The sequence below is a fragment of the Neolamprologus brichardi genome, chromosome 8 (assembly GCF_056152115.1).
Source record: "Neolamprologus brichardi isolate AB-2024 chromosome 8, ASM5615211v1, whole genome shotgun sequence".
NCBI classification, from domain to species: Eukaryota; Metazoa; Chordata; class Actinopteri; order Cichliformes; family Cichlidae; genus Neolamprologus; species Neolamprologus brichardi.
The window spans coordinates 11,570,318-11,597,518 of record NC_142111.1 but is presented as its reverse complement, the minus strand read 5'-3'; the positions used below and the strand labels follow the sequence as shown (position 1 = coordinate 11,597,518).

The 27,201-nt window shown below is 38.4% G+C and overlaps 4 protein-coding genes across 5 annotated transcripts; 2 read left to right on the top strand and 2 right to left on the bottom strand.

The window, feature by feature from the left end:
• The first annotated feature begins 428 nt into the window (after positions 1–428).
• Positions 429–17,736, top strand: LOC102782509 (receptor-type tyrosine-protein phosphatase H). Of its 2 annotated transcripts, XM_087845428.1 has the most exons (27): positions 429–757; positions 1,392–1,731; positions 1,841–2,086; positions 2,670–2,915; positions 3,035–3,298; positions 3,601–3,855; positions 4,793–5,038; positions 5,163–5,420; positions 5,733–5,993; positions 6,103–6,348; positions 9,529–9,783; positions 9,877–10,122; positions 10,242–10,505; positions 11,188–11,460; positions 11,950–12,207; positions 12,330–12,560; positions 13,285–13,542; positions 13,707–13,800; positions 13,884–13,937; positions 14,050–14,131; positions 14,281–14,371; positions 14,483–14,559; positions 14,738–14,872; positions 15,033–15,155; positions 15,353–15,513; positions 16,535–16,670; positions 17,263–17,736. In XM_087845428.1, the coding sequence occupies exons 1-27, from the start codon at positions 692–694 to the stop codon at positions 17,419–17,421; spliced, it is 5,325 nt and encodes a 1,774-aa protein (XP_087701554.1). In that variant the 5' UTR covers positions 429–691; the 3' UTR covers positions 17,422–17,736. The 2 variants fall into 2 exon arrangements, with proteins under 2 accessions (XP_087701554.1, XP_087701555.1); XM_087845429.1 differs by lacking the exons at positions 429–757; positions 1,392–1,731; positions 1,841–2,086; positions 3,035–3,298; positions 5,163–5,420 and adding an exon at positions 3,965–4,210 and having other exon boundaries at positions 2,710–2,915; positions 5,739–5,993.
• si:dkey-197c15.6 (putative nuclease HARBI1) lies at positions 17,648–20,496 on the bottom strand. Its single transcript, XM_006808036.3, has 2 exons — positions 19,612–20,496; positions 17,648–18,225 (listed from the first exon to the last, which is right to left on the bottom strand). Exons 1-2 carry the CDS (start codon positions 20,297–20,299, stop codon positions 17,795–17,797), a joined length of 1,119 nt encoding a protein of 372 aa, XP_006808099.2. The 5' UTR covers positions 20,300–20,496; the 3' UTR covers positions 17,648–17,794.
• A 471-nt stretch (positions 20,497–20,967) lies between these two features.
• On the bottom strand, positions 20,968–22,486 carry pigp (phosphatidylinositol glycan anchor biosynthesis, class P). Its single transcript, XM_006808038.3, has 5 exons — positions 22,279–22,486; positions 22,112–22,196; positions 21,951–22,023; positions 21,746–21,864; positions 20,968–21,376 (listed from the first exon to the last, which is right to left on the bottom strand). The coding sequence occupies exons 2-5, from the start codon at positions 22,191–22,193 to the stop codon at positions 21,261–21,263; spliced, it is 390 nt and encodes a 129-aa protein (XP_006808101.1). The 5' UTR covers positions 22,194–22,196; positions 22,279–22,486; the 3' UTR covers positions 20,968–21,260.
• Positions 22,487–22,700: 214 nt separating this feature from the next.
• On the top strand, positions 22,701–26,863 carry rexo4 (RNA exonuclease 4). The gene is made up of 8 exons (XM_006808039.3): positions 22,701–23,160; positions 23,278–23,609; positions 23,698–23,862; positions 25,190–25,383; positions 25,483–25,571; positions 25,658–25,732; positions 25,824–25,898; positions 26,291–26,863. Exons 1-8 carry the CDS (start codon positions 22,951–22,953, stop codon positions 26,432–26,434), a joined length of 1,284 nt encoding a protein of 427 aa, XP_006808102.2. The 5' UTR covers positions 22,701–22,950; the 3' UTR covers positions 26,435–26,863.
• The last annotated feature ends 338 nt before the right edge of the window (positions 26,864–27,201 follow it).

Here is a 27,201-nt window from a genome sequence, read left to right as displayed (position 1 = left end):
CACAAGGAAGCTATAAATATCACAACTTTCTGAGACCGTGCTAAGACACAAGAAGGAGATCCACTCTGCTGTGAAAGCAATCAGCGGAGGAATCTAAACAGTGATTTTACTTAAAACCTTAAAAAAACTGGAAATTCTTAAAATAAAACAACACAAATATTATTTATTCAAAGTAGCAGTTCACAACTTTACCTGTGATCATAAACAAAAACGTCTCATATTTTATTTGCCCATAATAAAGGCACACAAGCGGCCACAAGCATGAACAGATAAATAGCAGCTGATATGCAGCAATTACCTTCAATAAACATGTAAGAGAGGCAAATGTTCTTGATTTGACATACCTTTGACAAGCAGCACAGCATGACCGTTAATAAGGAAGTAACAGGCGGGGCAAAGGTCTCTGTAGTTGTACAAGGCCAGAAAGGAGAAGCAGTTATTTACTTAGTCACTTGCCAATATGAAAAGCGACCAGAGGTTACGAGAGGAGGATGTAGCTAAGAATTAAAAGTCAACAACTTTGAATTAAAGTTATCATAGTGCAGGGTCAGAGAAATTCTTTGCCAAGCTTAAGTGTGGTTTTTGTCAACATACCAGCAGAGGTGCTGAAAATAGCAGCTACAAGGTTATCCTGGGAAAACAAAGGAATTGAACAAGTTCAAAGAATGCGTGCCAGTTAGGAGTCCTGAAGATGATGAAGCTTTTATCTCTTATCTCAGACCACTTGTTGCTCTGTGTCTTCCTGAGTCTACTCTGGGTAAGTTTTTTTTTTACCTTTCACTTTGATGGTGATCAGATAGTGAAGCTCAGTGTAGGTTACCCTCGACAAAAGGAAACAGTGCAGTCAAAACCACAGTGAAACCTAAATGCATGACATGCTTCATTATGTATTTGAAACACTATAGTTATGTTTTGTGAAATACTGGTTTGTACAGAAGTACAGGAACAACAAAATCTTGTTAAACATGAATATATTCCTTCTTTGCGACACCAATCTATCATAATTTCCTCTGAGAACAAAAAGAGCATGAAGGAAGAACTAATGTTAAAACTAAATTCAACAATATCTTAAACACTTACACGATACAGTCTTAATGATTTAATCAGATATTTTATAGAACTCTGATTAAGTAACTGCAGCTGTAATATACAATATAATAATAAATACGATTTGTGTTTTCAGTGAAAGCAAACACTTGATTAATACATTTTTTGCCTGCTCTGAGATTTTTATGTTTTAGATGTTGCTGTTGTTCATGATATAATGTCAAATTAAAAGCAACAAACATCGCTCTGTGAGATTGCCAAGCCTCAGGTTAACTGGGTATTCAATGGCAATTTGTTTTTATAAATTTTAGATTCTTCAGTTTTCACTCTTTTTGTGTTTGTAGGGTACAACTGACTCCACTACAACAGCAAAAACAGAAACAACCACAAGACTAACAACCAATCTGCTGACAACTACAACACGAAAATCCACTCCAGATAATGTTGACAAAGTGAATGTGACACAAAATGATAATAGTATAACTCTGACGTGGAACAAGGTTAACAACATCCCAACATACATCCTGCAATATGGTGATAGAACGGAAGATATTAATAAAGCTGAAGGAGGACTGATAGTACATGTGGTCACTTCTCTGACTGCTGGGACAAACTACACATTCACTCTCTTCACCACGTCTGATGGACTCAACAGCAGTGGATACACATTCAGTGCTGTGACAGGTTAGTGAGCACTGAACAAAACATTCAGTCTAATTAAAACATAAACAAAATGCAAGATTTTGTTGGGAACATTGTTACAGTTTCTTCTTTGTGCGTTTTTTTATTCTAGCTCCTCGTAATGCTGATGAATTTAAGAAAAATGGACAAAATGAGACCAGCATAAATCTTCAATGGAAAACAGTCTCCAACATCGACAATTATATTCTTGCATTTAATGAAAGAAAGATCAACATCAGTAATTCTGAAAAAGAATACAGAGTGTCAGATTTGACCAGTGGAACCAGATACAATTTCACTCTCTTCACTGTGTTTGGAAATGTCAGAAGCAGTGGAGTAAACTGCATCGCAGTCACTGGTGAGATGTAATTTCTCTAACATAGATAGATAAACCAGGATGGACCGGCTCATTAGTACTTGAAACTTTAGCTGATGGAGAGTTGTTGTTTTTTTGTTTGTTTATCAAAGCCACTTTCCTCTGTTATCTTTAACTCCACAAAGTGTTAATAATGTGACTGTGGTGCATCAAAATGAGATGAGTATACCACTGGAGTGGGACAAGGTTAAAAACATCCCAGAATACATCCTACAGAATAATAACATAGACATTTGTTAAATTTTCCAATTTGAATATGTCAAATACTAACCCTACCTATAATCCTAGACTTCTTCCTGCTAACCTGGTGGAGGTTAACAGATTAAAAACATCTAAAACAGTCATAGTCCTTTAAAATGTTCCACAGTTGATGCTCCTCTACAACATGAACAAGGGCAGAGCTCTATGATGATGTTTAAGGTTTCTCAGAAACAGAAGAGTGTAGCTCACCTAATATTTTTCAAAAGGACTGATAAAAATACTGAAACTGAAGCCTCGCTCCATGTTTCTGTTTCTGCCAGAAAATGTTGTTACAGTTTCTTGTTTGTACATTTTTCTATTCTAGCTCCTCGTAATGCTGACAAATTTAAGAAAAATGGACAAAATGAGACCAGCATAACTCTGGGGTGGAAAACAGTCCCCAACATCGACAATTATATTCTTGCGTTTAATGAAAGAGAGATGAACATTAGTAATTCTACAGAAGAATACAGAGTGTTAGATTTGATCAGTGGAACCAGATACAATTTCACTCTCTTCACTGTGTTTGGAAATGTCAGAAGCAGTGGAGTAAACTGCATCGCTGTTACTGGTGAGATGTAATTTCTCTAACATAGATAGATAAACCAGGAAGGACCGGCTCATTAGTACTTGAAACTTTAGCTGATGGAGAGTTTTATTGTCAAAGCCACTTTCCTCTGTTATCTTTAGCTCCACAATGTGTTAATAATGTGAATGTGGTGCATCAAAATGAGACCAGCATAACACTGGAGTGGGAAAAGGTTAAAAACATCCCAGAATACATCCTACAGTATAATAACAGCACTGACATGGAGAAGAATATCAGTGCTTCTGAAGAGGGACCCATTAAATATGAGGTGTCTCCTCTGACTGCTATGACAAAGTACAACTTCACTCTCATCACTGTGTTTGAGGGAGTCAGCAGCACTGGATACTCATTTACTGCTGTGACAGGTGGGTGATCATGAAGACTTGTGTGTTACAGGATGTTTTACTCATCTACAACAACAAAAGCCCGTAAGAATGAAACACTATACGTTGACTTTTGTTGGTTATCGGTAAAACTGAAGTGAATGTCATTCTGGGTTTTTATTGTGGTAAAAGGTGAACACCACTCTCAACTCATCACGGCTCCTGACGATGTAACAAAAAGCACAGTGGTACAAAGGAATGAAAGCAGTATAGTCAGTGCTTCAGTTCTTTTTCCTTTTTTGTTTTTTAACTATAACCACTGTGTGTCCTCTTTTCTTTTCCAGCTCCAGATAATGTTGACAGAGTGGATGTGACCGCACAAAATGAGAGTAGTATAACTCTGACCTGGAACAAGGTTAACAACACCTCAACATACATCCTGCAATATGATAATATAACAGAAGATATTAATAAAACTGAAGAAGGACCCATAGTACATGTGGTCACTTCTCTGACTGCTGGGACAAACTACACATTCACTCTCTTCACCACGTCTGATAGAGTCAACAGTAGTGGATACAGATTCAGTGCTGTGACAGGTTAGTGAGCACTGAACAAAATGTTCAGTCTAATTAAAACATAAACAAAATACAAGATGTTGTTGGGAACATTGTTTTAGTTTCTTTTGTGTGTGTTTTTCTATTCTAGCTCCTCGTAATGCTGAAGAATTCAAGTCCATTGGTCAAAATGAGACCAGTATAAAGCTGCAATGGAAAACAGTCTCCAACAGTGACAGTTATATTCTTTTGTTTAATGAAGGAGAGATCAACATTAAGAATTCTATAAAAGAATACACAGTCTCAGATTTGACTGATGGAACCAGATACACTTTCACTCTTTTCACTGTGTTTGGAAATGTCAGAAGCAGTGGAATAAACTGCATCACAGTCACTGGTAAGATATATTTTCTCTATTATAGATAAATAAACCAGGATGGACCGGCTCATTGGTACTTGAAACTTTAGCTGATGGAGAGTTGTTGTTTTTTGTTTGTTTATCAAAGCCATATTCCTCTGTTATCTTTAGCTCCACAAAGTGTTAATAATGTGACTGTGGTGCATCAAAATGAGATGAGTATACCACTGGAGTGGGACAAGGTTAAAAACATCCCAGAATACATCCTACAGAATAATAACATAAACATTTGTCAAATTTTCCAATTTGAATATGTCAAATACTAACCCTACCTATAATCCTAGACTGCTTACTGCTAACCTGGTGGAGGTTAACAGATTAAAAACATCTAAAACAGTCATAGTCCTTTAAAATGTTCCACAGTTGATGCTCCTCTACAACATGAACAAGGGCAGAGCTCTATGATGATGTTTAAGGTTTCTCAGAAACAGAAGAGTGTAGCTCACCTAATATTTTTCAAAAGGACTGATAAAAATACTGAAACTGAAGCCTCGCTCCATGTTTCAGTTTCTGCCAGAAAATGTTGTTACAGTTTCTTGTTTGTACATTTTTCTATTCTAGCTCCTCGTAATGCTGACGAATTTAAGAAAAATGGACAAAATGAGACCAGCATAACTCTGGGGTGGAAAACAGTCCCCAACATCGACAATTATATTCTTGCGTTTAATGAAAGAAAGATCAACATTAGTAATTCTGAAAAAGAATACAGAGTGTCAGATTTGACCAGTGGAACCAGATACACTTTCACTCTCTTCACTGTGTTTGAAAATGTCAACAGCAGTGGAGTAAACTGCACCGCTGTTACTGGTAAGATATATTTTTTCTAATAGAGATATATAAGCCAGGAAGGACCGGACCGGCTCATTAGTACTTGAAACTTTAGCTGATGGAGAGTTTTATTGTCAAAGCCACTTTCCTCTGTTATCTTTAGCTCCACAACGTGTTAATAATGTGAATGTGGTGCATCAAAATGAGACCAGCATAACACTGGAGTGGCAAAAGGTTAAAAACATCCCAGAATACATCCTACAGTATAATAACAGCACTGACATGGAGAAGAATATCAGTGCTTCTGAAGAGGGACCCATTAAATATGAGGTGTCTCCTCTGACTGCTATGACAAAGTACAACTTCACTCTCATCATTGTGTTTGAGGGAGTCAGCAGCACTGGATACTCTTTTACTGCTGACTCCCTCAAACACAGGTGGGTGATCATGAAGACTTGTGTGTTACAGGATGTTTTACTCATCTACAACAACAAAAGCCCGTAAGAATGAAACACTATACTTTGACTTTTGTTGGTTATCGGTAAAACTGAAGTGAATGTCATTCTGGGTTTTTATTGTGGTAAAAGGTGAACACCACTCTCAACTCATCACAGCTCCTGACGATGTAACAAAAGGCACAGTGGTACAAAGGAATGAAAGCAGTATAGTCAGTGCTTCAGTTCTTTTTCCTTTTTTGTTTTTTAACTATAACCACTGTGTGTCCTCTTTTCTTTTCCAGCTCCAGATAATGTTGACAGAGTGGATGTGACCACACAAAATGAGAGTAGTATAACTCTGACCTGGAACAAGGTTAACAACACCTCAACATACATCCTGCAATATGATAATATAACAGAAAAGATTAATAAAGCTGAAGAAGGACCCATAGTACATGTGGTCACTTCTCTGACTGCTGGGACAAACTACACATTCACTCTCTTCACCACGTCTGATGGACTCAACAGCAGTGGATACACATTCAGTGCTGTGACAGGTTAGTGAGCACTGAACAAAATGTTCAGTTTAATTAAAACATAAACAAAATACAAGATGTTGTTGGGAACATTGTTTTAGTTTCTTTTGTGTGTGTTTTTCTATTCTAGCTCCTCATAATGCTGAAGAATTCAAGTCCATTGGTCAAAATGAGACCAGTATAAAGCTGCAATGGAAAACAGTCTCCAAGAGTGACAGTTATATTCTTGCGTTTAATGAAGGAGAGATCAACATTAGTAATTCTGAAAAAGAATACACAGTCTCAAATTTGACTGATGGAATCAGATACACTTTCACTCTTTTCACTGTGTTTGGAAATGTCAGAAGCAGTGGAATAAACTGCATCACAGTCACTGGTAAGATATATTTTCTCTAATATAGATAGATAAACCAGGATGGACCGGCTCATTAGTACTTGAAACTTTAGCTGATGGAGAGTTGTTGTTTTTTGTTTGTTTATCAAAGCCACTTTCCTCTGTTATCTTTAGCTCCACAAAGTGTTAATAATGTGACTGTGGTGCATCAAAATGAGATGAGTATACCACTGGAGTGGGACAAGGTTAAAAACATCCCAGAATACATCCTACAGAATAATAACATAAACATTTGTTAAATTTTCCAATTTGAATATGTCAAATACTAACCCTACCTATAATCCTAGACTGCTTACTGCTAACCTGGTGGAGGTTAACAGATTAAAAACATCTAAAACAGTCATAGTCCTTTAAAATGTTCCACAGTTGATGCTCCTCTACAACATGAACAAGGGCAGAGCTCTATGATGATGTTTAAGGTTTCTCAGAAACAGAAGAGTGTAGCTCACCTAATATTTTTCAAAAGGACTGATAAAAATACTGAAACTGAAGCCTCGCTCCATGTTTCTGTTTCTGCCAGAAAATGTTGTTACAGTTTCTTGTTTGTACATTTTTCTATTCTAGCTCCTCGTAATGCTGACAAATTTAAGAAAAATGGACAAAATGAGACCAGCATAACTCTGGGGTGGAAAACAGTCCCCAACATCGACAATTATATTCTTGCGTTTAATGAAAGAGAGATGAACATTAGTAATTCTACAGAAGAATACAGAGTGTTAGATTTGATCAGTGGAACCAGATACAATTTCACTCTCTTCACTGTGTTTGGAAATGTCAGAAGCAGTGGAGTAAACTGCATCGCTGTTACTGGTGAGATGTAATTTCTCTAACATAGATAGATAAACCAGGAAGGACCGGCTCATTAGTACTTGAAACTTTAGCTGATGGAGAGTTGTTGTTTTTTGTTTGTTTATCAAAGCCACTTTCCTCTGTTATCTTTAGCTCCACAAAGTGTTAATAATGTGACTGTGGTGCATCAAAATGAGATGAGTATACCACTGGAGTGGGACAAGGTTAAAAACATCCCAGAATACATCCTACAGAATAATAACATAAACATTTGTTAAATTTTCCAATTTGAATATGTCAAATACTAACCCTACCTATAATCCTAGACTGCTTACTGCTAACCTGGTGGAGGTTAACAGATTAAAAACATCTAAAACAGTCATAGTCCTTTAAAATGTTCCACAGTTGATGCTCCTCTACAACATGAACAAGGGCAGAGCTCTATGATGATGTTTAAGGTTTCTCAGAAACAGAAGAGTGTAGCTCACCTAATATTTTTCAAAAGGACTGATAAAAATACTGAAACTGAAGCCTCGCTCCATGTTTCTGTTTCTGCCAGAAAATGTTGTTACAGTTTCTTGTTTGTACATTTTTCTATTCTAGCTCCTCGTAATGCTGACAAATTTAAGAAAAATGGACAAAATGAGACCAGCATAACTCTGGGGTGGAAAACAGTCCCCAACATCGACAATTATATTCTTGCGTTTAATGAAAGAGAGATGAACATTAGTAATTCTACAGAAGAATACAGAGTGTTAGATTTGATCAGTGGAACCAGATACAATTTCACTCTCTTCACTGTGTTTGGAAATGTCAGAAGCAGTGGAGTAAACTGCATCGCTGTTACTGGTGAGATGTAATTTCTCTAACATAGATAGATAAACCAGGAAGGACCGGCTCATTAGTACTTGAAACTTTAGCTGATGGAGAGTTGTTGTTTTTTGTTTGTTTATCAAAGCCACTTTCCTCTGTTATCTTTAGCTCCACAAAGTGTTAATAATGTGACTGTGGTGCATCAAAATGAGATGAGTATACCACTGGAGTGGGACAAGGTTAAAAACATCCCAGAATACATCCTACAGAATAATAACATAAACATTTGTTAAATTTTCCAATTTGAATATGTCAAATACTAACCCTACCTATAATCCTAGACTGCTTACTGCTAACCTGGTGGAGGTTAACAGATTAAAAACATCTAAAACAGTCATAGTCCTTTAAAATGTTCCACAGTTGATGCTCCTCTACAACATGAACAAGGGCAGAGCTCTATGATGATGTTTAAGGTTTCTCAGAAACAGAAGAGTGTAGCTCACCTAATATTTTTCAAAAGGACTGATAAAAATACTGAAACTGAAGCCTCGCTCCATGTTTCTGTTTCTGCCAGAAAATGTTGTTACAGTTTCTTGTTTGTACATTTTTCTATTCTAGCTCCTCGTAATGCTGACAAATTTAAGAAAAATGGACAAAATGAGACCAGCATAACTCTGGGGTGGAAAACAGTCCCCAACATCGACAATTATATTCTTGCGTTTAATGAAAGAGAGATGAACATTAGTAATTCTACAGAAGAATACAGAGTGTTAGATTTGATCAGTGGAACCAGATACAATTTCACTCTCTTCACTGTGTTTGGAAATGTCAGAAGCAGTGGAGTAAACTGCATCGCTGTTACTGGTGAGATGTAATTTCTCTAACATAGATAGATAAACCAGGAAGGACCGGCTCATTAGTACTTGAAACTTTAGCTGATGGAGAGTTTTATTGTCAAAGCCACTTTCCTCTGTTATCTTTAGCTCCACAATGTGTTAATAATGTGAATGTGGTGCATCAAAATGAGACCAGCATAACACTGGAGTGGCAAAAGGTTAAAAACATCACAGAATACATCCTACAGTATAATAACAGCACTGACATGGAGAAGAATATCAGTGCTTCTGAAGAGGGACCCATTAAATATGAGGTGTCTCCTCTGACTGCTATGACAAAGTACAACTTCACTCTCATCATTGTGTTTGAGGGAGTCAGCAGCACTGGATACTCTTTTACTGCTGACTCCCTCAAACACAGGTGGGTGATCATGAAGACTTGTGTGTTACAGGATGTTTTACTCATCTACAACAACAAAAGCCCGTAAGAATGAAACACTATACTTTGACTTTTGTTGGTTATCGGTAAAACTGAAGTGAATGTCATTCTGGGTTTTTATTGTGGTAAAAGGTGAACACCACTCTCAACTCATCACGGCTCCTGACGATGTAACAAAAGGCACAGTGGTACAAAGGAATGAAAGCAGTATAGTCAGTGCTTCAGTTCTTTTTCCTTTTTTGTTTTTTTAACTATAACCACTGTGTGTCCTCTTTTCTTTTCCAGCTCCAGATAATGTTGACAGAGTTGATGTGACCACACAAAATGAGAGTAGTATAACTCTGACCTGGAACAAGGTTAACAACACCTCAACATACATCCTGCAATATGATAATATAACAGAAAAGATTAATAAAACTGAAGAAGGACCCATAGTACATGTGGTCACTTCTCTGACTGCTGGGACAAACTACACATTCACTCTCGTCACCACGTCTAATGGAGTCAACAGTAGTGGATACACATTCAGTGCTCTGACAGGTTAGTGAGCAGTCTAATTAAAACCTAAACAAAATACAAGATGTTGTTGGGAACATTGTTTTAGTTTCTTTTGTGTGTGTTTTTCTATTCTAGCTCCTCGTAATGCTGAAGAATTCAAGGCCGTTGGTCAAAATGAGACCAGCATAAATCTTCAATGGAAAACAGTCTCCAACATCAATGATTTTCTACTTGTGTTTAATGAAAGAAAGATCAACATTAAGAATTCTACAGAAGAATACACAGTCTCAAATTTGACCGATGGAACCAGATACACTTTCACTCTCTTCACTGTGTTTGGAAATGTCAACAGCAGTGGAGTAAACTGCACCGCAGTCACTGGTAAGATATATTTTTTCTAATATAGATATATAAGCCAGGAAGGACCGGCTCATTAGTACTTGAAACTTTAGCTGATGGAGAGTTTTATTGTCAAAGCCACTTTCCTCTGTTATCTTTAGCTCCACAACGTGTTAATAATGTGAATGTGGTGCATCAAAATGAGACCAGCATAACACTGGAGTGGGAAAAGGTTAAAAACATCCCAGAATACATCCTACAGTATAATAACAGCACTGACATGGAGAAGAATATCAGTGCTTCTCAAGAGGGATCCATTAAATATGAGGTGTCTCCTCTGACTGCTATGACAAAGTACAACTTCACTCTCATCACTGTGTTTGAGGGAGTCAGCAGCACTGGATACTCTTTTACTGCTGTGACAGGTGGGTGATCATGAAGACTTGTGTGTTACAGGATGTTTTACTTATGGAAATCCTCTCACAAACTCCTGTATTTAGGTTTCTTTACAACAGATGGGTAATGTTGGGGATGTTATGTGGTTTGTAAATAAACGTTTGCAATGGTTTTTACAGTTACAGTTTTTTTGGACCATGCTTATATAATAGTTCCTTGTAACATAAATATTGTAACACTGAACATGTCAAATACCACCTCTACCTATAATCCTAGACTGGTTTAGGAGGTTAACAAATTAAAAACATCTAAAACAGTCATAATCCTTGAGAGGGACTTGGTGAGGTACTTTTTGTCTGATATACATTTACAACATTAGACAGGAGACATTAAAACTTGAAATCAGATTTTTATACTTACTAAAGGCTTAGGAAACCATAATGGTTACTTAAGGATGTCATTTGTGAATCAGACTTTGTAAAATTGTCTTTATTTCATCTTTAGCTCCTTATAATTCACAGCAACTGCATTTGAATCAGACTAAATGAGACCAGAGCTTCATTTATTTATTAACATACGTGTATTGCTTTGTCACTATGACTGCCTTAAAAGGAAAAAGTAACATCTATTTATGCTTCTGACCCACAGTATTTTTTAAAAATATCTCTTAGATTTTGTATTCTTCTGAAATCATTCTTTGTCCTCTTTCAGCTCCAGAAAATGTCCACAATATGACTGTGACACAAAATGAGAGCAGTATAACTCTGATGTGGGAGAAGGTTAATGACATGCTAACTTACATCCTAGAATATGATAGCGATAATATTGTTATTGGCAAGAATGACATGGGCGGATGCACGACATCAGGTGCATCAGTTACATGTGTGGTCTCTTCTCTGACTGCTGGGACAAACTACAGTTTTACCCTCTTTACTGTGTTTGAGAATGTCAACAGCTCTGGATACAACTTTAGTGCACCGACAGGTATGTAATTAGTGTTTTTTTAGCTGTTTGTTTTCCTTGTGATACAATACATTTAAATGGACAGTATAAGTCCAAGTCAAATTTCTATATTTTCCTTCTGGCCTGCAGTGCTCTTTATCCATCAGGGCTCCACCCACCAACTATATCTCTGTGAAGAAGGAAGTGTGCATCTAACCCTGATGATAGGCTTGTGCTTGTGATAGAGCAGCAAATATGAATGATGTGCTCTTAGCAAGCAGCATGCTTAATTATTATATTTTTATATGTAATTATTATATTATTCGTATATATAGTTATTATTTATTCAATTAATTTTAATGCTGAGTGCCATTTAGCTTACACACCTACTCAGACTTAAGTTTGCAAAAGCTTGTGATAACTGAACTAGCACTATATTCCTGTATGTTCCACAGTAACATGTAGCTATCTCACTCTAAAAGAAAAAGCTGAACAAATTCCACTTCTGAGTTTTGTTTTTGTTTTTTTCAGTTCCAAAAGTGGTGCCTTGGGTCAGTGTGACTGAACGATTTGTTAACAGCATAGCTCTAGAGTGGGAGAACATGAATAAAGCCTGGCAATACGAGCTTCAAATCAATGGTGATGTGTCAGATAGTGTGTCAGACGTCTCCTCAGATACTATCAGAAAAGTAGTGACATCTCTTCAGCCTGGAACACAGTATGATTTCAGCTTAACCACAGTGTTCGCTGGACTCAGGAGCACTCCTTATACGAATTTCACAGTAACAGGTAAAAAAAACCCCAAAACATCTCTGTGTTAGACTTTTATAACTTTTTCTTGTCTCTATTCAATGAGTTGTATAAAAAAAGAATCAGGTTCTTGCGTATAACTATTTTCTCACCCATTTCAGCCATCGACTGTGCCAGTGCAGACTGGAAAGTTACCAATTCATCAATCAAAGCAAAGATTGAAGGCTTGTTTTCGAACGCAAGCGCCTATAATGGATCTAACGTTCATGTCAGTGATGGACAAGAAAATGTGTCGTTTACTGGACTTTACCCTGGTGTCACCTATAATATCTCTCTTGTCTATGAAAAGTCTTCCAGAGTTTTCCTGCAGTGTGAACACAAATTAACAATTCGTGAGTACAAATCTGACTTAAAACAATAAATGTCTGCGTTTACAACAGAAACCATTTGAAGGACTAGAATCTGTAAATTAGTATTTAAGAACTTAAAGTAATAACTTTAACTTTCCTGAAAGATGAAGTGTGAATTCTTGTAATTTAGTTTTTAATTTTTACTCTTGCATTCAAATTTTAATCTTGAAAAAGTTTATTGCAGAAAAATAATTTTATATACGATTTATATACCACAGGTTAACACACATATTTAATATGATTCAGTATTAATACATGAGCTTCAACCAAGTATCATTTTATTATTAACTAACTTATTAGTTTTGATAAATAATCTCAACAAATTAAAAAGGCTAAAACAGAAAATCCTAACTTCTGTAAGGCAGGAATTATTTTTGTGACTTGAGCTGTTAATCAATCATTACTACAGATTGCTTTTTAATTATAATTATATACAGACTGAGTAATTCTTTCATTGTCTAAGTTTGAGGTCTTCATTCTTCATTTTTATATGAAAATCCAAAAATTTATTATTAACTTTTTAAAAAATAAGAGCACTGCTTTGACCTAAAAGTAAGACAAATAATCTTTCTACTTTAGAACAAATTTCTACTTTTTCTACTTTAGAACAAAGTTTTGTAGTATAAAAAGTTTAATTATATTTACTGTAAGTCATATATTTTCTGCTTTAGTTGTGATTGTAAAACCTTTTTCTTGTTTTACTCAGTTCCTCCTAATCTAAATGCTCACTGTGAGTACTGGGCAGCTGGATACTCTGTTCTTATTAAATGGACAGCCCCAGAGGGCGAGTGGACTAATGCGGAGGTGAATGTGGCTGGAACGACTCACACAGTAGTTAGTCCTGAAACTGAGATCATAATCGATGGATTCCAACCTGCCAAAAAATATAATGTTTCTGTAACTTCACTGTCTGGGGTGAGGAGTTCTGAACCGCATGTTTTTTACTGTCAGACTGATCCAAGGGGTGAGTAAAAGTAACTATATTACCATGTTGCTGCTTGTAATCATAACAGTATACAGTATTTTCAACTTTGACTTGATCACAAATTGTTTCATTTCACGCAAGTGTAAAAAATAAACCTCTAAACTTTTCAACTTCATTGCTAATTATGCTTTTGCTCTCTTTAGGAGTTATTGCAGGGTCAGTATTTGGTGTGCTTCTTTTTTGTCTCCTGGTCGCTCTGGTTGTCTTCATTTTCCTCAAAAGACCAGATATTATTAGGTGGGTGTCACTTCACTGACAAGAATAAAGTAGATTAAATCAAGACATTTATCAAATTTAATGTCTTAAATTTGATCCTGCAGCAGAAAGAAGTCTTCATTCATTAGTGGATCCAAAGTATCTAACACACAGAGCAAGTAAGTGTTTCTATATAATGGCAATTACCCACAATGAAGAAAAGCATTAATTATGGCAAAATTAATTAATAAAATTGAGAGAGTTATGTTTTATTTATTCGTTTATTTTTAGATCTATCCCTGCTGCAAAGTTTCCGGACCACTTCCATCAGCTGAGTTTGGATGAGAACAGAGGATTCAGTGAGGAATATGAGGTGCATAAAAAGATCAAGATTTTTTTTCCACTTCTGCTTCTGTGTGTTCCTGTTTTTGTGTCTTTAATGTTTTATTTCTTACCATTTTATTCGTTTTATGATGGCCAATATCTCAGTTTCATGCTTTGTTATCTGTTGCCTTCATGCAGTGCCTCGCTCCTGTTGGAACAGACCAGACACGAAAGACTGCTATTCTACCTGAAAACAAAGCGAAGAATCGTTTCAATAACGTCTTGCCATGTGAGTCTCTCCTCTGACTGTTGAACCGTGCTGTTGTGAGCTCATTCTAACAGTCTATGTCAGGTCTACTGGAGGTGCACTGGAGTTAAATCACCTGTTTTCTCATATTAGATGACTGGTGTCGTGTGAAGCTAACTACATCAGATCCTGATGGAATTTCAGACTATATCAATGCCAATTACATGCCGGTAGGTGTTACATTAAGATAAAGTTCAGTGAAGATCTCTTTATAACTATACCATACAGAGAGCATATAAACAAGCACCTTTGTGTGATTTCATGAGCTTTCTTCTTTCCTTTCTATAACGAGCAGAAGACATACAAGCTAAATTAGTCTACATATTAACTTTGTCCACTGCTTTTCAGGGCTACAGCAGTAACAGAGAGTACATTGCCACTCAGGGCCCTCTGCCCTCTACTGTTAATGACTTCTGGAGAATGATTTGGGAACAAAGAGTTAAGAGGATCGTTATGGTAACCAACTGCATTGAAGGAGGGCGGGTAAGTCTTCAGGAAAATCTTAAAATGTTTTATTGATAGTCTTTTAAGGAAGTGGTTGTCAGGAGGAAACATACGGGTCACTTCACAAAGAACAGATCAAGATCTATGATTAATATATATTTTGTACGTGTATTTTGTTGCTATTTGTTCATTTTTCTAGACCAAGTGTGAACAATACTGGCCTACAGACAGCAAGTCATGCCTTTATGGAGAGCTGTTAGTCACCATGAGATCTGAGCAACAGGAGACCAACTGGACGCTGAGAGAATTCAACCTGAAAGATGTATAAAAACGTACTTATATCTTTTGAGTGTGTGTGTAGATGGTACTAAGTAAGGCTAGAAAACATGAATAGAAAACATTGAAGGCTTTAGCTGTTAATGTTGCTTTTAAAAGAATAATGGTTGATTGATACCTAAAATATTATGCTGTATATCAAGACATAGACCTAAAGTAACTGTATATGAATGTTCCTCACAGAGAAAAACCGCAGAAGAACGGACAGTTAAACATTTCCACTTTACTGCCTGGCCTGATCATGGAGTCCCAGAGTGCACAGAGGTCCTGATCCAGTTCAGAGGACTGGTGAGACAGCACATAGAGAGAGAAGGGGGCAAAGCACCAACTGTGGTTCACTGCAGGTACGAAATAAGTGTTTCCTTTTACATGGGTGCAGGGTTGCTTTTATACAATATCCACCCAGCTAAAGTCACACACTCTAATACTTTACTTGACCAGTAGTTAAACTAAAGTAGGCCACTTGCAGGACCTCTGGGAGATTCATCTGAAAGTGGTGCTCTAAAACCTGTATGTACTGTTCATTATATACCTTATGGTGCATATCAGGATGTACAAGCTGCCATTGCCATCCTGTCTTACAGTTATAGTCAGACCTCTTCTGGGATCTACAGAGGAGGCATACAATTAACCACAACATTATAAATTACTACATACTCGCATATAAACTCTACTATATATGACAGAGACACAGCGCGTACAGTGTCTGACTGATACTGTAAAAATATAATGTGATGTTTCGAGGCAGTGTATTAGGAGCAGGTGAAGGGTTGGTATCTTCCCACATTCCCAAACACTCCTGTCTGTGATTAAAATTGTGTGTCTGTTGTGACAGAAAATTTTGTTCAGGTTTTGTGTTTTTTAATCTGTTTTTCTTTCTGTCATGATGTCTTGTTTTCAGCTCATTTTAGTTTCATTTTGCATTAACTAGTTTCACTTTGGTTTTTACTGTTTGGAAATGTTCCGTTTTAGTTTAGCTTTCGTTAGTTTCTGTGGGTTTTATAATGATAATAACATTTAGGGTATTTGTTAGGGGGGTATATTTTTAAAAGTTTTGAACAGACATTACATTACAAATTGCAAACACATGCACTAACTCCTCACTGTGATGACAACTTTGACCAAAGGGGCAAAGATTACAATTAAGGCATTTCCTCAATAGGGAGGATTAGTATTGCACATGATAGTTTTTCACTTTTTTCAAAAGTCCAATTCTTCATTTTAGTAGTTTTCACATCTAGTTATAGGTTCTAGTTTAGTTTTTGTTAACTATAATAGCTTTGGCACAGACACAGTGATGAGAGCTTTCTATGTGACCTTCAAAGCCTTTTGCTTATCTTATTATAACGCTTGTGTCTCTCTTAGTGCTGGAGTCGGGAGAACTGGCACTATCATTTCCCTGGATGTGCTGCTTCAGCAGCTGGAGAAAGAACAAGCAGTCGGCATCAATGCCTTCGTACACAAGATGAGACTGAACCGACCGTACATGGTGCAGACGGAGGTAACAGTGTTAAACTGCTTCTGATTGAGCCACCACTTCCTTAATTAGCTAATCATGTATTTCTTTATAGTCACAGCTGGTGAAACAACACACAGACAGCAGTTTATTCATCATAAGATATGCAGTTGTTTTTTTGTTTGTGTTTTTTAAATTGGGGTCCTCATTTTTGATCATTTCATCTTAAAATATGAGTTTGAAAAGGAAGTTTTTCTATTGTTTAACTTTTCAGAACAAGGCAGACTTTGTAGGTATTACCAACAGATGCCTGCTTAAAATATATTTAATGCCCAGTTTTGTTAAGTAGTAATTTAGACAGCAAAACACTTGATTGAAATGTTATTATAGTCCTGTTTGTGACATTAGAGCCAGCATTTCTCTCTAAGGGTCTATGTCTACATCTTTTTAAGTAAGTGAGCTGAAAATTTGTTTTCATAAAACAAAGCTTTATTGGGTCTTTTTGTTTCAGAAAAAAAGATGAAATGCTTTATTGTGAAACTGTTTAGCAATGTTGCCTGCAAGAAACTCTCATAATCTCCCCTGGCAGAAGTTCTGCATTTCAAATGACCAACAACTTCTGGTATTTCCTTTTCAGTCTCAGTACGTTTTTCTGCACCAGTGCATCATGGACAGTCTGCAACCAAAAGATACGAATGAAGAGAACATTTATGAGAACACGTATGAGAACGCAGATATGATATACGTCAATGCCACTGCCCTCCAAGAGCTCCGTCGACAAAACGCAAATGCGTAGTGTCAACCCTGCACTCAATCTTTTATGCACTTAATGAAAAACTATTTGTCTATAAGCAATATGTTGGTTTTAAACGTAATAATACAAACTATTACATCTTAACTATTTCTGTATATGCATTGCACACTTCAGATCTTATTCAGTTTGCATCTCTTCTAAATATGTAATATTATTATTTTTGTTGTCATTGTTTTTGTGTGAGAAAATAGCACTCTGATGACTTGAAAATGTTTAAAAAATGAATTTATTAAAATAAGTAGAAAACAAAGGAATAATTACAAGAAATATAATATTTCACATTCACAGAAATATAAAAGCTGAGTTTTGGTTTCAGTGTGTCATTGATCCTCTTTCCTAGACCAGAAACAACCATTTATGCATCTTCTTCTGTGACGTTGCTACCTGAGGGGTCCTGACTGCTGGACACAGCAGAGAATTTACTATCAATAACTTCCTGTCTGGCTTTGAGGGCCTCCTGTTTGATCTCTACTGGCCCTGACTGCTGCTTGCCAGGATATAGCGGCTCAGCTTTACCGGCATCAGGCGGGGGAGGGACAGAGAACTTTTTAGCGATGTTGTGCAGCACACTGCATGCTTTGATAATGTTAGACTGTTTGTTAAGTGAGCCTTCTTGTGCAAAACCAAGTTGCATCAGACACTTGAAACGCCTTTTCATGGAATCCAGTGTCGTCTGCATGACATCGAGAATCTTTGTGTGGGCCTCGTTGAAGCGGATCTCGTTGTTGTTCGCGGGCAGTGATACAGGAGTCAAGACGTGCTTGCTTAAGTGGTAGCCTTTCCCACCTTCAAATGAAACATAAGAAAATGCAGTGAATATCAGAGCAGGAGAGCATCTCTGAACAATGTGGACCACACAGGTGCCACTCTATTGAGAGCCATTCTCGGAATACTTTGATCCCTGATTACAAACTGAGAATCTTCTAAATGCCAGAGCCCAGATCTAAATATTGATGCTATGTTCTCCCTTTATGACCACAGTGTACCCATCTTCTAGTGACTCCTTTAGACAAGATAGTCGCCATGTCACAAAATCTCAATTCATGTAAAACTGGTTTCTTGAGCATGAAAATGAGCTCCCTGTACTGAAATGGCCTCCACAACTCAAAGTGAGAATCACAGTGGGGAAGAAAGAACTTTGAACGTGAGATGTTAATGCTAGATATGCTGGTCTAAGTATTTCACAACTGTCTGCTGGGATTTCCTCACACAAGCGCTGGAGTTTACATATAATGGTAGGAAAAAGAAAATATCCAGTGAGCAGCAGTTTCCTGGCAGAAAACAGCTTATAATGTTAGAGGTCAGAGAAAAATGGCCAGACTGCTTTGATCTGATAGGAAGGCAAAAGTAACCACGATTGAGGTATGCAGAAGGTCATCTGTGAAAACACCTGAAGCCAATGGGCTACTACAGCAGAAGATCACAATGGGTGCGACAACCGTCAGCTAAAAACAGGAAACTGAGGCCACAGTTTGCACTGGTTCATCGAAACTGGACGACAGAAGAATGGGATGTGGTGATCAGGGAGATTCCCGTTATGGATGTGCAGCTGACAAATCTGCAGCAATCTGATATGAATCTAGAAACCTTGACCTAAATCTCTGACAAACTTTTCCAGCACCCTGTTGAATCTAGGTCATGAATAATAACGTAATAATGCATTAATAACATGCCCAGTAAGTTTACGCGTAAGAAGTTAAAACACTATTTTATTTGTGTTTTATGTAAAAAGAAATATTCCAGCAAAATCAACTGTTTGCCAAGAAGTTAATACTTTTGCCAACTGTCAATTTTGCCTTTTTCGGGGAATAGAAACACTAAAGAGCAGGTTTGTTCTTTTTGGGAATAACTGCCTTGCATTCATTGCCTTAACTTATATCTGTATCTTTGCATCCCCTCATACACCTCTACTTAATCAAGGGATCTTTACACCTTTCTGGAAGGGTTATTGCTGGGTGACCCAAGTAGGGGAAGTGCAGATTTTCAGGTAGTTTAGATGATGGGGTGGGGTCTTCCTGGGCGTCTTCTTGTTGCTAGGCAACCAATCATCGTCAGACGCAAACAGATGATAGTTTTGTAGGTTTTTATGCTTGACTTGATACCTCACTGTGCTGTCACTCCAGTTTACATTTCTAAATAAACATTTGCACAAGAGGTCATCACTGCTCTTACCAATCAACCAAAACGGGCTGTGCAGGTCCTCTTGCATTTCCCTTCCTTTAAAGGAGGAGTCCCACATCTCTTGCTCAAACGTGCCACCAACACAGCACTTTTCAACACTCAGTATGTTGCCGTCGCAGTCGCATATGATCTGGCTTACAACCGATGTGTAACCCAGGGCATTGATAAAAGACCTGAAAGCGTCCTTTTCATATGGAGATGCTCTGATCTTGAAGTGCGCAGGAGCCAAGACGCCCAGCACGTTTGGGATTTCGCAGAATTTCTCTATCTTTAAGGCGACGTTAGTTCTGGCGTCCAGGGTTAGCGGGAAAGAGATGAATACATCGGACATCCCTGCTATGACTCCCGAGATTGTACCAACCACAGTCGTGGGGCAGTCCGTCTGCCTCAGTCCGGCTTTCTGCAGCACGGCAGTGGTGGAGACCCCATGTGCGTAATAATTGAGCGCCACCATGACCATCTCGTCCACGGGCAGCTGGGATTTCTTGGGGGTGGCGTCCTTCATGCGGATGCGGACGGCGTCTGCGATGAAAAGGATGCAGGGTCTGCTCAGGTTGAACAACTGAAAAAGAGCTTCATCGTCGAAAGTGTCAAAACAGCTCGAAGCTCCGCATTCTGCCTCGTTTTGTGCCAGGAGCTCCTCCTGGACCGCAAGCCACACAGGCACGGCGAAAGCCATTAGTTTTTACTCCGAAGGATTTAAATAAGCAAAGATCCCCCACGGCTTGCCCGAAATCGTTCCCAAACAACGTCTTCTTCTCCTTTGGCTTGGCAGACTGGACGCTGGGCGGCGTCCTGCTGCCCTCTGCTGTTCACTTGTGTCCCTGTTTCGACAGCGCTCTCTGTGTTGTTACATATTGCAGGATTATGCGGACACTCGCCCAATTTCGTAATCTTATTCCGGTTATGCACCTTGATTAAAGCGCAACAACAAATCTCCTGGTTGCCTGGTCTTTGTTTAACGTTACGCTAAAGCGATCCGTTATCGCCACCTAGTGGACAGCAATAAAGAAAATATTTGAAAAAGACTGCAGTTCATAATGTGTAAACAAGTTGTGTTAACATACAGTTTAACAGGTGTACCTAATAAAGTGGCTTGTGACCAAAAACCCAAAATTTATTGTGGGATAAAATGCTAAAAACTGCCTCTTATTCTCTGGGATAATCAAGTGCAGATGTTCATTTGCAGCTTTAGTAATGATTCAGATGCAGATTGGGCATAAATAATTATCTGGAGCCACTTTTAATTTAGACAGACATTTCTGACAGGCATTAAAGTACTAGAACAAAATAAGATGTTAATTTCTTCTAGCAGTGGACTTAAAAATAAAAGAATTAACATAAAAATATGATTATTTATGACATGTTTATTGCACAGAATAATAAATATAAACATTCTGTATTTTAACATAGACAGTACAGCCATTTACAGTTGTTTTCATTCAATATACATCTTATTGTGACCAGTGTATTCACATTTAACCATTATAAAGACGCTTAAACAACAAAAAAGTCAACAGAATATATCTTCTTATAAATAGGGCACAAAACATATCATAAAAATGACAAACAGTAACACCAAAATAAAACCCCTGCAGCTTTACTTCTGCTCTGTCCACAGCAGTATCAGACTGTGCTTGTTACATACTGGGTGATAAATAGAACATTTTGTTGACTTCACTAATTGACACATCCTTCAATCGGGGTATTCCTCCGTTACGGGAGGACTCAGTGCTCTGGCCTTGTGCATACACATCTGTGACAGAAAAAAGACATTTAACAATCAGGAAATTCTGAAAATGTGGCATGGTTGTTGGTGGCAGACAGGTTGGTTCGAATATTTCAGAAGCTGGTAATCTACTGGGATTTTCCCCACACAACAAGAGGAGAATGGCCAGACTGCTTCAAGCTGACAGGAAGGCAACAGTAACTCAGATAACCACTTGTTATAAGAAAACACCTAATAAAATGGCCAATCAGTGTAATATACTGAAGTGCATTTTATTTTCAGCTTGTTTACATGTATATTCTCACGCAGCACAATTTTAGATTCCTTCTTCTTCTCACTCTAAATGTTAGCTAACCTAATCAGGCAGTCAGAGTCTGAACAGTGCAGCATCCTCACCTGTGATGTTGTCCACAGAGTCCAGCGGTGCCGTGTTGCTCATGTTCACACCAAATAACAGAATGAAACAGACTGTTATTGCGACCAGCAAGTAGATTGGCATCGCAAGAGCCCAGTACCTACACAGGACACACATTTGACACTGTCATGAAACTGTGCAGGTGCTTTCCCGGTGATCCATTTATCTCAGAGCAGTTCTACTTACTTTTGAGGCCAGTAAGAGAGCCCTATTGAATGAAGCCAATCCTCTGGCACGAAAGCCCATAAGCAATACAGAACTGTGGAGAGACGCAGTGAGTATTACAGACATGCATTGCTTGAACACCTTTTTGTGTTTTGGATTGGAGGACGCGATATTTCACTTACAGAAGCCAAACTGTGATCCGAGGAAGAGAACAAACCCATAAATGGCCCTCTCAGGCAGAGGAGATGGAGAGTTTTCCAACATGATCTACAACCAAAACACAGACAGAAACGTGTGAGAGCAACGAGACAGCAATAATACATTCAGGCCCCAAACAGAAGTTACATACCTGGAAATACGTTTTTTCTTTGCTCCTTTAAACGCTAACTTTACTCAGATGCTTAACATTAATTACCACGTTAATTATATGCCTGATGATTATCCAGAGTAATACAACATGGGTTTAATACGTCTATCAAAACCCACTGTTTTTTTTTACATTAGTGCTATGAAGCCTTCCGCCACGGTCCGTCATTTTTTCTCAGAACGATGCGAAACCCTTTCTAAAACATTAGTTCCGCCTTTGAATCGCCCACAAAACAAGCGTAAATACATGACTTTTTAAGTTAATTATATAAAATTTCACATGTATATAATTGTAAAGCAAAAGCACGATCGGAGATTTTTTTCATATCTTACTGACTTGACGCACTTGCGCTACAGCACGACGTCATGTTTGTGACGGACACATTTTACTGTTGCACATCGTAGGAAAACACTACGGCATGGCTTCGGAGTGAGTTAAGTTTTACGTGTAAGCGATTTTATGTACAGTTCAGGGACGTGCTTCAGTGACGCTCGTGTGCTGGACGAAAGGTGAGCTTAGGCTGGGGGAGACATTTCTTACTGTCTGAAGTTGTTTGGCAACTCAAGTAACGGACATCTGACAAGCCAGCGTGGCTTCACACACTTCACCAAGAAAAATCTAAGGAGGTGAGGATACATGAGATAGGTAATCATAATGTCTAAGGTGGAGAAACAGAAAAAACACCTTCCCGCTAAAGCATCTAAGCGGAAACCTAATAAGAAAAACGGCATATTAAAAAAGAACGAGAGGCATTGGTTTTACTCAGCTCCTGCAAACAAGGAGCAGGAAAAGCCTACAGCTCCACAATCTGCTCCTCCAAAAGACTCCCAGCAGTTCTCTGCCAACTGGAAAGCACTTCAAGAGGTTAGTGAGTGCAATAGTTTGAGCTCCAAGCATATCCCGTCACACACTTTGGTTTTTGTGTGCCTGTGTTTAATACTACCCACAGGTATTTTCTCTCTCCTATTTTACTCCCTTCAGGTGTTGAAGGCCAGTCAGTCAGAGAAGAAGCAGCCCGCGGCACCAAGACATCAGAACGGCTTCTCGCCAAAGAATGTCCAAGAAAATACTTCTAAAATAATTTCTAAGAACAATGCTGCACCAAGCCAGAGAGACACTGAGAAAAAAGCAGATCACAAAACTGTTCCTAAGAGTTTTGTCTCCGGTAAGACTGGGGTCAACTCAAAGGTGTCGAATGTCTCGAAGACTAAACATGCTATTGCTTCAAAAAGAGAGCGGGATAGTGGGAAGCCAAACAGCCTACAGGCAGCTAAGAAGAAGAAGCTTGAATCCGAGGAGACGAAGCCATCAGAGTATGTATATATTAGCACTGACATTGACTCATTTATTCAGCAAGAATAAATATGTCTGATAATCCCATCTCATTCTCTGCTGTTGCAGAGAGGACCTTTGGTTTGATGACGTGGACCCGGATGACATTGAGGCGACAATGGGAGCAGAAGCAGCCGAGATCATGAGGAAGAAGCAGGGCAAGGCCAAGGGTACGGATGGTGCATCGGCTAATGACACAGAGAAGAGCCTGGTTAAGGAGAATGCTTTTGAAGGGTAAGTCGCTGTGCATTCAGTGTACAGTGGGAAACACACTCAGAATACAGCGGGCAGCATTGATGCCAATTTAGAAAAGTGCCTGAAAATATTCCCGGGGAAAGATGCACGCCTTAACAGCGATTATAAAAAATATCAAGTCCCTAATGTCATTACTTATCTCAATACAAGTATTTCAGAGGAATGTTGCTGCTGGGGTGGGATTAGCTGGCTGTGATTAACTGTGGATGTAATATTAACAATGTGAATTTGGCACATAATGTCATACTTGGGGAATGTCACACAAAATGTGTTTTTCCCAAAATTCAACACTTTAATATCTGTGAAACCGCTCAACTGGGTCGACAACATTATGTGCCTCGTGTATAAGAAGCTCAAAGTAAATTATCCCCCCCCCTCCTGCCACCTTCTCCAGTTCTCTGGATCTGCTGTCAAAGATCAGACATCCAATTATTTCAGGGACTCGTTCTGTATGAAGTTGAGCGACACTCCTGAGAGCCCATATTCACAGAACCGCTGAAAAATGTCAAACACACTCCCACCACCATATATTCTGAAAGATCTAATGACAGCAGAAACCTGGCATTTCTAATGAACAGTGTATCGTTCCACAGGGATATTTTTTTTTCCGTTAGATATGATGATCAGGTGGGATTTTTATTTTTTTTAATTTGATGAAATTGATGAGATGGAATGACCCAAAGGAGATGGAGACTATTTTTTCCCCCTCAGGGGAGAGCTTCATGGAGCTTTCCTTCAAGAAGTCAAATATTACATATAGTCTGTGATAAATACTTTTGTCATTGCATGTTTTAGTGAATTGACCTGACAGAGTATGAACTAAACATGGTCGCTGAATGTTTTCTGCAGGATATGGAAATGGATAAATTGTTGAATGGAATTTATCCAATTCAAATCCTTCACTGTACTTTGTGGTGACGCAACCTGTCAATACGGCTTCAGAGCGGTATTGACACTACATTGCTGTAGAAAATCACTGATAATACAGATAAATGCTGTGGAAAAACCTGTGACTCCTGATGGATGAATAGATGGATGCATTCTGAGCTAGGTCATAAAAGGTGTGACCCTATTATGCTCTGTGTGTCACGTGCTGGATTTGACATCACAGCCTGTGTCTGCTGGTCATGCACCTCTCAATGTTTGTAGCCTGAAGTGTCGAGCAAGGGTTAAAGATGCAAGTGTAAAATCATGTCAGCGAGCGAAGTGACCATTGCGTTCGGTGTACATTGAGGGGTTTGCATTGACACAGAAGATGATGATTGTAATGTCTCTCCTTTCTTGTCACTTTGTTATTCACCTTAAGCCTCACTAAGGCGGTGGCCATTGACTGTGAGATGGTGGGAGTTGGTCCTGACGGAGAGGACAGCATCTTGGCACGTGTGTCAATTGTGAACCAGTTTGGGAAGTGCATCTATGACAAATATGTGAAGCCCACAGAGAAGGTAACAGACTACAGGACAGCTGTCAGCGGCATCCGACCAGAGGACATCAAAGATGGTGAGAGAAATGAAATGAGTTGCAAAGAACAACTTAAAGTCTCTTTGTTCCTTATGTTTTGTTTCTGATGTTTTTTAAACCACGTTTGTCTCTCTGCAGGAGCAGATGTACAGATTGTACAGAGGGAGGTTGCTAACATCCTGGAAGGGAGAGTAGTGGTTGGACACGCCATACACAATGATCTAAAGGTAGCATGGATGTGATATCTGAAATGGAACAAATGTAATATTTTTCAGCCTGATTATGAGCAGCCGCAAAATATCTCCTGTTTCAGATTCTGCTCTTGGATCATCCGAAAAAGAAAATCAGAGATACTCAGAAATATAAACCCTTTAAGACGATCGTAAAGGTATGATGCAGTCACCAATGTCTCAACAGTTTCCACAGTGAATGTGTGAATGAATTATCACTGATAATGAGGCATTTTTCTTTTGTTTTAGAGTGGTCGACCCTCGCTCAAACTCCTTTGTAGAAAAATCCTCGATGTGAAGGTCCAAGAGGGCGAACATTCATCTGTAAGTCATTCGTTGAACTCCTTTTAAATCATCAGGGTTGAGTGACCGAAAATTGGCACATGGGTATATCTTTGACCCCTCAAGGCCCAAAGATAGTGTATATATAATATATAATAATAATATTCTCGTTAGCAACCACTTACCCAAATGGTCAATTTGCAGCATTTTAGCACTTGTAGCATCTTACAAGAGCATCGTGTCACTTTATATTCATGACATTAACATTTATTCTATATCTAGAAAACTTTATTGTTAATCTCATGATGTCATCATCCAACAGTGGACTAAAATCACTGACCCAGCAGTATTGCAGCATGTAGAAACAACCAGTGTGTTATTGCCCAATAATGTTAGTAACACTTGGGCTGATCTTTGCCTGTTGCTTTCTCCAGGTCCAAGACGCACAGGCCACCATGAGGCTGTACACAATGGTGAAAAAGCAGTGGGAGGCAGAGATTAAAACGAGTAGGAAAAACAAATTCTTGGACAAAAGGAGCGAGAGAAAGGCCAAGCTTCCCAAAGACAAGAATCACTGAGGATTATAAATTCAAAACAAGCGCGCAAGAGGACAGATGCTCCTGATCAGAGCAGAGCTGACTGAAGTGATCAGAGGATTCTGTATTTTTTGTTTATTTTAACGTGAGGGATGTTGAACCTGCGATTGTATAAAAGCGTGACTTTCCTGAGCTTTTGTGAGATCTGGCGCAACAAAAAGCGTGTTAAATGCTTTCACAGACAGTGACCGGTTTCATCAGCCTAAGTCGCTCGGGGAGATCGTTGCAGGCTGTGAAAGACTTTATCGAGTTGTAAATCAAGAAGTTTTGTTCCTCAGTGTGCCAGACTGACTCATGCAGGGATTAGAACAGAGTCTTTATATACAAAGATTGTAAAAATGTCTGTTTTTAAAGTATAAATAAAACAAAAGATGTAATTCGTTTAATTCTGCTATGCATATTTGTTTGTCGTCACAGTCTAATACAACTACAGGAGGTTCAGTTTTTATTTAAAAACTTAATGCATTTAATGCAAGCTAATGTCAAGACATGAATTGCTTCCTCACATTTAGTTCATGATTACTGAGACTTCATTTCCCATTTCTCTGACAAACATCAGAAAAGCCATTAAAGAGGACAAACGTTACTGTTTGCTGTGAGTGCAACCAAATGTGCAGCTTAAATCATTTATTACTCAAATCCAGTATTTCCTTACGTAATCCCATGCAGGCCTTATTTTGAGTTTTCTTTTTACTATGTCATGGTGATAAAGTAAGAAATCCCCTGCCTGCCAGCAGTGTGTCAGGGTG

Bases quoted from the DNA above. Each gene is read 5' to 3' on its own strand.
- si:dkey-197c15.6 (XM_006808036.3), bottom strand. From the start codon at position 20,299: ATGGCTTTCGCCGTGCCTGTGTGGCTTGCGGTCCAGGAGGAGCTCCTG. The intron at 18,226-19,611 runs GTAAGAGCAGTG...TTTCATTTGAAG, and splicing joins CAGCCCGTTTTGGTTGATTG to GTGGGAAAGGCTACCACTTA.
- rexo4 (XM_006808039.3), top strand. From the start codon at position 22,951: ATGTCTAAGGTGGAGAAACAGAAAAAACACCTTCCCGCTAAAGCATCT. The intron at 25,384-25,482 runs GTGAGAGAAATG...GTCTCTCTGCAG, and splicing joins ACCAGAGGACATCAAAGATG to GAGCAGATGTACAGATTGTA. The intron at 25,733-25,823 runs GTATGATGCAGT...CTTTTGTTTTAG, and splicing joins CCTTTAAGACGATCGTAAAG to AGTGGTCGACCCTCGCTCAA.
- LOC102782509 (XM_087845428.1), top strand. From the start codon at position 692: ATGATGAAGCTTTTATCTCTTATCTCAGACCACTTGTTGCTCTGTGTC. The intron at 3,299-3,600 runs GTGGGTGATCAT...TTTCTTTTCCAG, and splicing joins CTCATTTACTGCTGTGACAG to CTCCAGATAATGTTGACAGA. The intron at 12,208-12,329 runs GTAAAAAAAACC...CACCCATTTCAG, and splicing joins TACGAATTTCACAGTAACAG to CCATCGACTGTGCCAGTGCA.
- pigp (XM_006808038.3), bottom strand. From the start codon at position 22,193: ATGTTGGAAAACTCTCCATCTCCTCTGCCTGAGAGGGCCATTTATGGG. The intron at 21,865-21,950 runs GTAAGTAGAACT...TGTCCTGTGTAG, and splicing joins CTCTCTTACTGGCCTCAAAA to GTACTGGGCTCTTGCGATGC. The intron at 21,377-21,745 runs GTGAGGATGCTG...TTTCTGTCACAG, and splicing joins CTCTGTGGACAACATCACAG to ATGTGTATGCACAAGGCCAG.